Source organism: Cicer arietinum, chromosome 4 (assembly GCF_000331145.2).
Source record: "Cicer arietinum cultivar CDC Frontier isolate Library 1 chromosome 4, Cicar.CDCFrontier_v2.0, whole genome shotgun sequence".
Lineage (NCBI taxonomy): Eukaryota > Viridiplantae > Streptophyta > Magnoliopsida > Fabales > Fabaceae > Cicer > Cicer arietinum.
In genome coordinates, this window is record NC_021163.2 from 57783148 (window position 1) to 57794393 (window position 11246).

The 11246-nt window shown below is 29.3% G+C and overlaps 2 protein-coding genes across 5 annotated transcripts; one reads left to right on the top strand and one right to left on the bottom strand.

Moving 5' to 3' along the window:
- Nucleotides 1-245: 245 nt before the first annotated feature.
- On the top strand, nucleotides 246-1760 carry LOC101506632 (photosystem I reaction center subunit psaK, chloroplastic). The gene is made up of 3 exons (XM_004498419.4): nucleotides 246-472; nucleotides 730-813; nucleotides 1459-1760. Exons 1-3 carry the CDS (start codon nucleotides 392-394, stop codon nucleotides 1684-1686), a joined length of 393 nt encoding a protein of 130 aa, XP_004498476.1. The 5' UTR covers nucleotides 246-391; the 3' UTR covers nucleotides 1687-1760.
- Nucleotides 1761-2630: 870 nt separating this feature from the next.
- Nucleotides 2631-6682, bottom strand: LOC101506310 (uncharacterized). Of its 4 annotated transcripts, none has more exons than XM_004498418.4 (5): nucleotides 6552-6682; nucleotides 4468-5714; nucleotides 4068-4308; nucleotides 3433-3512; nucleotides 2631-2922 (listed from the first exon to the last, which is right to left on the bottom strand). In XM_004498418.4, exons 2-5 carry the CDS (start codon nucleotides 5689-5691, stop codon nucleotides 2848-2850), a joined length of 1620 nt encoding a protein of 539 aa, XP_004498475.1. In that variant the 5' UTR covers nucleotides 5692-5714; nucleotides 6552-6682; the 3' UTR covers nucleotides 2631-2847. The 4 variants fall into 4 exon arrangements, with proteins under 4 accessions (XP_004498475.1, XP_012570640.1, XP_073223786.1 ...); XM_012715186.3 differs by having other exon boundaries at nucleotides 4468-5734; nucleotides 6552-6656; XM_073367685.1 differs by lacking the exon at nucleotides 6552-6682 and adding an exon at nucleotides 5953-6518.
- Nucleotides 6683-11246: the final 4564 nt, after the last annotated feature.

The following is an 11246-nucleotide window of genomic DNA, read 5'->3' on the forward strand; positions in this document are numbered from 1 at the left end:
ATTTGAAGGGTGTGGGTAGTAATATAGGGGGTGTTGGTAGCAATATTGAAAAATAAATTGCTCAAAATAGCATCCTAAATTATGTCCACGTCACACATCAAGCAGCTAAGACATTATCCATTCCCTTAAAATGAAGTCAAATCAAATAATGCCACGTTGGAATCACATATCTATGGCCATCTAATATCAACATTCTGAAGCCACAAATTGCTTATGTGGCTACCATTAGATTCTGTTTACATGTTACATCATATCTTTGTCCTTCAACAATCAAAGGAACCTTGAAAATCACTTGTTTGAGTAAAGTGGTAGTAGCTCAGAGATAGCAAGAAATTAAGAGAGATTCAAAACACAAATTTTATTTTTCACTTTCCTCTCATAGTTTTAACAAATGGCAACTTCTATGATGACCACTTTCCCTCAATTCACTGGTCTTAGACCACAATTCTCGGCTTCTCCTGTCCAGGGTTTGGTAACCACCTTTTTCATATATATAATTTGCCATGGTTTTATTATATAGTAGTAAATCCCACATATATTTATAATAAATGTTTTTTGATCATTAAAATTGTCATATATATCATATATGATTGATATACATTTTTATGTTTTTAATTAATTTTTTTCTCTTTTAGTCACATTAATAATTATAAGTAGAGTATTTTATACGGTGTTGGAATACGATGTTAATAAAACTTTGATGTTCAAATAACATGACTCAATGTGTAGGTGGCCGTCCAACCCATGACAAGGCGCAAGGGGAAGGGTGCTTTGGGAGTTCGCTGTGACTTCATTGGTTCATCCACTAATTTGGTAGGATTAAATTCAAATCCAATGTTTTTATTCATTTAAGTATAAGTATTACAAAATGGTTTTCAAGAAAAAAGTAGTTTATATTAATAGAGGTTTTAAATTGCAGTTGCGTCGTAGTTATTTTGTGATCTTTGATAGTGAGCTGTCATAATAATTTTTGAATATAACAAAATTACAAAAGCTTACCAAAATATTTATTTTGTTAGTTATTTTGGTCATCGAATATGTCTTTTGTTACTTATATTGATTGGTCTTCAAATATGTCTTAGGTAGTCATTTTAATCTTTAAATGTGTTTTCTGTTGATCAATTTAATTTATAAAATTAATCGTGAAAGAGATATTAGAGATGTATGTATTTGCAATTTGGATCATTCACGTATTATATTGACAACGCTAATGTTTATTTAAAACTAAATATTACGGTCTTAGTTGCATTTGAATACTGCAATTTAAAACGACGATACTTTCAACAGTATTGTGTATTGTGCATAATGGTATAAGCAAAATCAGTTGAACAAAGTGTGTGACAAAGAAGAGTGTGAAGACTATGCTTTGATATTAATTTCAATTAATGAAAGTGATCAATGAAATTGAACAAAGTTAAACTTTCAAAACCAGTTGATTGACTTTGAAATGGTGTGTAGATTATGGTGGCATCTACAACCTTAATGTTGTTTGCTGGAAGATTTGGATTGGCACCCTCAGCAAACAGGAAAGCAACTGCAGGACTAAAGCTTGAGACAAGGGACTCAGGCTTGCAGACTGGTGATCCAGCTGGTTTCACTCTTGCTGATACTTTGGCATGTGGAAGTTTTGGCCACATTATTGGTGTTGGTGTGGTTCTTGGTCTTAAGAACATTGGTGCTTTGTAAAAAATGGAAAAAAATACTATGTTGTGAACTTGTGTTGTATCTGTAATCAGTTTTAATGTACTTTTATTTTTGTATCTGAGACTTTACCTTTACTGTTTCTTAATCTTTAGTTTCTACCCTCATACCACTTTAAACATGTGCACAGACAAAGATTTATGATGAAAAATAGCCAATTAGTTACTTAAGGAATCTGAGTAATATTTAGGATAGAAAAGACTCAATTTAGTCGTTGAGAAAAAATATAGACTAATTTAGTTCCTAAATAAATAAGTATTCACAGTCAAATTAATTATTTTTTATTATTTATTTGTAGGTAATTTTTAGGGATAAGTGTGAGTTGGATTTGACGGCACTGAGAGCCAATAATGATTCCACATGCATAGTATTGACCTTCACATATTTGGGAGATGTTGATTAAAATAGATTTTGGAGATTGGATTGAGTCTCATTTCCTTTGTATAAACATTCTCTATTTTTATTTTTTAAAATTAATGTTAATTTTATTTAACAAAGAAATAAAAACAATTGTTGTCTATATTTTTAGAAATCATTAAAATATGAAAGAAAAAAAACACTTTTTTCATTATATATGAAAACGGATATATAAACATTATCTATTTTTATTTTTTAAAATTAGTGTTAATTTTACTTAACAAAGATGTAAAAATAATTGTTGTCTATATTTCTAAAAATCATGAAAATGTAAAAAAAGAAACACTTTTTTCATTATGTATAAAAACGCATCTTCATTAAAGTATTTCATCTCTTGTTCATAACAATAGTTTACTTCAAAATAAAATGAACACATATTTTAGAAACAAAATGTTTTCACAAAGTAAACGAGACTTAGTTTTATATTTGTTTTTCTTCTTAAAGATTAGACCTTTGCTCTAATTGTTAAGCTCTAACAACCATCCTCTTATTCTTAATTGTGCAGCAAAAGAGGCCAAAAAATGATAATCAATGAATTGAAAAACAAAACACACTGATAGTAATAAGTGGTTTCCTTCCTCAACTCAGAGGTAATAAGGAAGTAACTTTAACTTTCAGGTACTGTTTACAGGGTCAGTTCAGTAATAAGTTTAACTGTACTTAAACATTGTTGGATGTTAAGATTCTAAAACCGTTGCTTCCAAATCCTAGATTTAGAAGATTCCATTTTCACATTTTTCGCAATATCTCCAAACATGATTCATCGAGCCAAGGCTGAAATGTTCCACCCTGGTGGCACACATTCTGCATATATGACAGACAAAAGTTCATCAACATAACTTCCATTACAAGCAACTCACATCAGTTAGCAGAAGATGTATACATGAAACTCACATTCATCTTTTTTAGAAACAAAAACATCAAAAGTTGAATTATGAAACAATGCACCAAACAAAACTCTACAATAATCTAGTGAATTTCATGACATGTTTATGCTATTTGATGGAAATAATCATTACTAAGAACTACTGAATATGCAACTATATTGAGTTGGTTAACTCTCACATAAATCACTCAAGTAGTCATGTTGAATGCCTAAAGCAATTGTAGGGGTTCAACTCCAACGAATGGTCAAACATTGCATTTGCAAGAGACTGATTCAACAACTAAACCTGCGACCTCCTAGTCACACGACAGCAACACTGGTTGTTGCATCAAGGTTCCCTAAATCATTGCTTCAACAGGCAAAATATTCTTCATACAATTTAAGGACCTAATAGAAGAAATTATGTGAACATGAATCTATTGACTTACTTGCACATAGAAAAAAAATCCACGCAAGAGAAACAAAACCTTATGCGGTTCCTTGTACTCAGCAATAGCTTTTTCAAAATCTGCACAATTATGAAACAAATATTTGATACAGGCCTGAATTTTAAATTGAGTATAGAAAGATTTGAGTGATAATGTGAATAGAAGTTGAAAATCCGAAAGTTGAAGGTATACAACTACTTGCACAAACCACAAATTGGTATATAGACTGAAATGATGTTCTTTCAACAAAAGGTATCATGAATCATGACCTATGTTGAATACAGAGAAATCAAAGATTCCTTTATTGTTACATATTATGTTCAATAATAAATTAATTCATAAGTGCATGAGGAAATTACATTTATTCCTAAGGCTCTAAATTACTCTGACACATTGTTGGGGAAATAACACTCAACCTTCCCACATTAAAATTTACAGAAAGATTAAATGTATAACCTTCTTTTAAATCATATAATAATTCAACTAAGTGAGAGTTCTTTAATGCTAGCAGTGAGGGTTGAATCGAGACGATTGAATCTTGATTGCATATTTAGGATCAAACTTTATGCCACTGTTTTTATATATGAACGAAGAAAATCTGAGAAGTCATAACACTTGAGAAAATATGGACCTACCAGGGTACATCTGAAGATACGATTCGTTGAAACCTTCAATGCAATATAATTTAACCACCCCCTGCCGTGTTTCTAGATGGCGTTCCTTTGGCATTTGCGCATGTACATTATGCAGTTTGGTTTCATACTCTTCTTGGTCATAAGGCTTGTCAAGACATTCCATAAGTCTGCTTCTAAATTTAGAATGATCATAAGCAGATGTTTGCATGTTGCCTCTGGAGCCCATTTCTTTTCCAAAACACTAAACACGGAGCATAAAGATGCGTTACAAAAAATGTTAAAAATTAACTGTTCGGGATAGTTTCTTAAAAAAAGTAAACTTCCTAATAATGTCCATGTTTGTGGACCTTTGTAAATTGTGACTAATACAGATATACCGTGTGAAGTTGGAGACACTTACAGATGAATCATATGTTTTTGAACAAACGAACGGAGTGTTTTCACCGATTTGATTAGATTCCAAAATAATAAGATCTGAATCAGAGGAATTACTCTCATCCTCCACCTTGAATGTGTTTGTGGTATCGCCATCAACAGTCGACGGCAAACCAAGGAATAGTCCATAATCTGCGTCAACGTCACAATGCACTTCAGGAGTATGAAATGTCTGATCAGAAACGCATGAATTTCGCCTAACACTTGAACTTTTTCTTCTCGACACACTACCCAGATTGACCAATCTGTCACCGTCTTTCAAAGAATTCAGGAATGACTGATAATCTGCATCTACATCAACATCATCGCTATTATCACCAGAAACATTTTGATTTAAAATATATTGAGAATCTCCATCTCTTTCCTCGCTGTCACTGTTGCAAAAATCGGCTTCAATATTTGAACCGCCATTATGATTACAAGCAGAATCAATTTCAACATCAGGATTATACGTAACCAAGTAGGATCTGTAATCTTCATCAATTTCATCATTGCCATTATGATCACTAGCACTATCAATTTCAATATCAGGATTATATGTGTAATCTTCATCCCTTTCATCATTGCCATTATGATCACTCGCACAATCAATTTCAATATCAGGATTATATGTAACCAAAAAGGACCTGTAATCTTCATCAATCTCACCATTACCCTTATGATTATGATCAATAGCACTAACAATTTCAACATCGGGATTATATGTAACCAAGAAGGTTCTGTAATCTTCATCCGTTTCATCGCTGCCATTACGATTACTAGCATTATCAATTTCAATATCAAGGTTATATGTATCCAAGAATGATCTGTAATCTTCATCAAATTCATCATTGCCGTTATGATCATTAGCACTATCAATTTCAATATCAGGATTATATGTAACCAAATACGATATGTAATCTTCATCATGGTCCCTGACAAATGTACCCAATTTGTTTTTGCAAGCTTCATCTTTGTCATCATAAGTTGTATGATCATTTTTACGTTTTAAAACAGCTCTATTTCCATAAATCTTTGTGGTTGTCCTTGCAGCACTAGCAAAACAATTGTGCTTCAAACTAACATTTGCGGCCTCCCGTCTCCTCCATCGTCTTTCTAACCTTATTCTTCTATCATCAGGATAATGACTTTTCGGATTCTCATTCATATGAGAGTCATCCAGATTAGCCTTGATTAAGGAACGCTTCATTTTCCGTTAACGAGAACAATGTCCTAATTTGAAAGGGAGAAAACTAACTTCAAAAATTAGTAAAGAAAACAGAGAAATAGTCAATTTTAGGGTTACATACAATAATATCTTGAGGAAAATATTTATCTACAAATTTACAGCACTCATTGACTGTATTCATACACAATCCTACAAGATAATTTCTAACACATCTAAATGACGACAACAATGTTTTGAGGAACAAAAAGGCAACAATTGGTGCAACATGGGTTGAAAAATCACCTAAAATTAAATAGAAGGCCACACTTATCTACAAGCAATGCTTTTAATCAGTTTATGAGGACTGTTATCACATGAAGACGTGAAGTTATTGAAGTTCCTTGCTACTTAAGATTAACCATAATAGAACTTCTCAAACACACCAATTATGTTTCTAAAACTTCTAGAATCTTCAATAAATGAAAGTAGTCCAAACAAACAACCCAAAAGGAAAACCATCATTGCCAATAGCAGATAACAGAAAATAACCATTTATTCAAATTCCACTGCACAATAATGCTATAGCGCCGATATAGCCACTATTCAACAATATTTTATACTAAATAGCGTATTGCAGAACAAAAATGATTTCAAATTACACTACACTATATCGCCACTATAGCCGCTATTAAAGCACATTGAGGAAAAGACCTATTTTGTTAAGTATATATAAAATAAAACAAATGCAGTAGTTTGATTGTATTGTAAAAATAAAAAGAAAACAAAGAGAGAAACAACATTGTGCAATGATCAGTAACAGAAACAGAAACAGTAACAGTAAGAACAGAGAAAGTGAAAAAAGAAAAAAGAAAAGTAGAGTAAAGTAGTAGCACAGTAGTTACCAAGTAGGAGGAGTGTGATTCGTGGGAAAGCAAGGGTTTCGTGGGAAGAGAGGGTTTCCTGTTTTTATTTTATTTTTATTTTAATCGGAGAAAATCAAGGGAAGAGATTGATGACCAACATTTTGTTTAGAATAATGGGATGCTAAATTTGTGGGCTAATTTAATTAATTATTAAACACCGATCAATACTTCAATTAATTCTCCTATTTCTTTTTCTTTCTAAATATATCTTTCTAGAAAGTTAATTTAAATTTGTTATATATTAGAGATTACATGAAATTTCACCATAATTAATTCACATAGTTGAGTTTGAATTTGACTAATACATAAATTCATACGAATTTATATATTCAATTGTAAAAAATATATAAATTTTTATAGTAAATTTAAGTGAATTCGACAAATACACTGATTCTAAAAGAAATTCAATTTTTACGTTCAATTAAAAAAAAAAAATTGTTTACTCTTCCTTAACACATTACATATTAATGTTTGTTTTTCTCAGAACTCACCAACGACTTCATCTTCAACATCACCGTGAATCGAATGGTGATATAATTTAGTTTGATTTGATACCATTTTATGAGTATAAAATTTTATAATAATTTTGTATATTTTTATTTTATAATTAAGTTGAAAGTTTGAATTATCATAAATTTATAATATTATAAAAATATAAATGTCATTTATATATTAATTTTAATATTATTCTAATATAACGTGAATCCAATGAAATATATATTGAGTGTAGGTATCACATTCACTTGACCCAAACGAATTTACTTAAAAACTCAAATTTCATAATCTTGATTTTTTCAACACAAAATAATCCTATTTGGGTGTATCTAGAGTTGGGAATATATCAAATCATTGGACATATGTCTATAATCTATCTATTAAAAGTCTAATTCAATTTAATCCGTTTATTGAAAAAAACTATGTTTAAACTTTTTTAAAAACTTATTTATTTAAATAAATTATACTTAAATTCTTTAAAATATATATTAAATCCGACATATGGTTTATATATAATTAAAATATAATATTTATAAATACAGTAATATATTAGGTCCGACATAATGTTTATTTCATTCTTTATTTTAAATTTGATATTGTTGGAGATAAAAATATAAGTTTATTTGAATATTTAAGTTATCTATTTTATAAAATTTGCATTATATTGAAGATGTAGTTTTTGGGTTTTGTTTAAAATTTTTGATGAATTTTTGTAAAAAAAAAAAAAAAGAATAATATTGTTGGCATTTTAAAACATAAAAGATTAAATTGTCACTTAAAATTAAAATAAAAGACCATATCGAAAAAAAAGAAAGAAAGATAAGGACTAAAACATTAACTAAAATTAAATTAAGGAAGTGCAGTTACTATTTAACCTTTATTTTAATAAGTGATTTTTAAACATATTTAATTTTGATTTCGTACTTTTTAGTTTTCTGTCTTGTTGCGGTGTGGTGTTCGTTTCATTCAGGTTGTCAAATCAACTTCGATTCGGTGTACATTCAATCAATAATTTTGACGTGATCGACATTACAGTTGTGGAGATACGAGTATTCCAAAAGTGACATATAGATATGCTTTGTCACATTTATAGATATTTTTTATGCTATTAATCTGAATGTCGTAAATTTTTTCGTAGACTTTTTCAGTTTTAGTGAATTTAAATTGTATTATTCTCGATCTATATAATTTCTATGAGTATTGTTTTAATAAAAAAATTAGAATCTAAAATAAATTAATCATAGACATTTAAAAACTGAAGGCCTCTCGTGGCTTAATTAGTTCTACTCTCATCACTTGGATTTTCCATTCATTTGGATTCTTAATTTCTTTATATTCTTTAAAAATGGAAAGTACTATGGTGAAAGAGAAAGAGCCTCTAATTAGCATTATAAATACAAAGTCAAAGGGTGGCTTCATAACCTTACCCTTCATCATAGGTAAGATAAAACTCATTTGCTATGATGAGTTAAGTATAAATCTAATATGTTATATGGTGATTAATTAATTTGTTTTTTTTTCTTGGAAGCAAACCAATCATTTGAGAAAATGGCAAGTTATGGAATAATGCCAAACATGATTGCCAATTCTTGCTGAGTGCTACTTTGGTCGCTACCTTATCAATCTATTTCTCCTTTCATTATTTACTCCTTAATTATTTGTAGTATTTTTTTATGTATATTCATTTTTGTAAATAATTCATATGTTGAGATTATCTCTTATTTTATAAATTGATTTTTTTTTTAAATAATCAGAGATAGGATACAAAATCTAATATGATATTAGAAATTTGAAGGAGTTCTTTTTTTTTTTTTAATTTATTTTTTTGAAAGTTTTGAAGGATTTTAATAGAATAATAACAAATACAATATTATAAAATAATTAATGTTTGATAATAATTGACCGTAATTTAAATTAGGTAATATAGTTTATGGTCCTCTAATAATTATTGCTTGATAATAATTGATAATAGTTTATATTATATTAATAATAGTTTCTAAAAATTGGTAATATCACTCTATAATTGATTAATTAAAATAATTAGTCTAACAAGATTATCTAAAGTCTATTAAGCCAATATATAAATGGCATTTTTTTTATACTCTATGAAAACTAGTGTGTGTTGGAGCTGTTAAAATGGACCGAAGTGAATAAATTGGACTGTTTGTCCTACGTAAGTATCGGAGATTCTACGATATACCTCTATACATAAACCTTTCACCTTTAATCAATATAAAAATACAATTTTGCCCTTTTGACTATGTATAAAACCTTCAATTTTTTTTACCACTCATTTTTTCACCTTCTCTTTCGAAACTTTAAAGAATTCACTATAACTTTTGAAAATTTTCTATTTTAAAAAGTTTTCTATTTTAAAAAGTTTTCAATTTCGAAGTTTTCTATTATAACTCATTTTTTCTATTTCAAAAGTTTCTTATTTTAAAAGTTTCCTTTTTCGAAAATTTTATATTATAACTCATTTTTCTTATTTCAAAAGTTTCAAATTGTACGAAACTTTTAAAAATCTGGAAATTTTAGTTTCAAATTGAACAAGTCTTTATGATTTGGACGGTTTAGTCCGCATCAAAAATGGAGTCGGGTTGGGCTAAGAAAGAAAATTTATGAAAATAAATGATTGTGAATAAATTTAGATTGATTCTAATAATGACATTTTTTTGCTACTTTTAAATTGATTTTTAAAATGACATTTTAAGGCGTGTTTGACAAATAAAAGTAACAAATCTAAATTAAAAAAGAGAGAGAAAATCTAATTTACTAAAAAAAAAAACAAGAAAAAATATTCCACTAAAAATCAAAAGCAATATATCATTATTGTAGTGCTTTCACCACGTACCAAAACCAGAATGCCCGGTCTAGTACCTTCTCAAGTAAAACCAACACTAATTGTGATTCCACCCTCTTGCTCCAATGACCAAACTCAACTAGATTTTATGTGGTGATCATATGTAGTGTTGTGTATTATAATTTTATTTTATTGTCTCTCTTGTATTCAATAATCAATAGTAGATGGTTTTTGTGTTATAATTTTATTTGAATTTTTATTAATTAAAATGAAAAAATATATATATAAAAAAGGGTCTGTTGAGTCGTTGGTCATAGTGGGCGAATCAATCTTAATACATTGCAATCCAATAACAAAGAGAGTCGGACCGAGAAACTCATTTATGTGATCAAACACTTTGGACTGGACTCAGTTGACTTTGGACTGGACTCAGTTGACTCATGTGACAACTCTAGCACCTTACAAAAATAGAAACCTCAATTTACCACCATCAAATGTTTCAAATGACATGTATTATTGTGACAAGGACAATACTCATGCCAAGTGTAAATTAAGGTAATATAATTACCAAAAATTTAAAATGATCCATAAATTAAAAAGTTTATCAATCATATAGTTTTTTTTAGGTCAATCAATTTAATAACGAGAGTTTATACTAAGAACTATGTGATTAAAGATTTTTCTTTTTTATGAATCATTTTAAAATTAAGTCAATTTCGTAGACCAATTTGTCTGATCCTAGTGTCTTAATGGACTAATAAGTTGTGATATGTTCATTTTTTTAATCTTGTTTTGTAAGGTTTCTAAACAAAGCATGCCTTATGAAAAATCCACAACAAGATCTAACACAAGATGGAGGAATAAAAAACCAATGAAATATTTGCACAATAGACCAAGTAGAAGCATTCAAATCAATGATCAAAATCATCCCAATTTGGACAACAGGAATGATGATGTCTATAAATATAAGTCAAGGATCATTTTCGATATTGGAAGCATCCTCGATGGACCGCCGCATTACTTCAAACTTCGAAATCCGACGGCTTCAACGACAACATTCATGATTTTCTTTACAACACTTTGGATTGTCCTCTATGATTGTGTTATAATTCCCTCCTCTTCAAAACTAAGAGGTTTACCGACGCGTTTCAAAGTGAAGCAAAAAATGGAAATTGGACTTATAGCAACATTCTTATCAATAGCTTCATTGGCAATTGTAGAAGGTAAAAGGAGAAAAATGACAATAGATAAAGGGTTCATAGCATATCATGACAAAGTTGTGAACATGTCTATTATGTGGCTAAGACAAATTCTTGATGGTTTTAGTGACGCTTTTAATGGTGTTGGGCAAAATGAGTTTTTTATGTGAGTTGCCT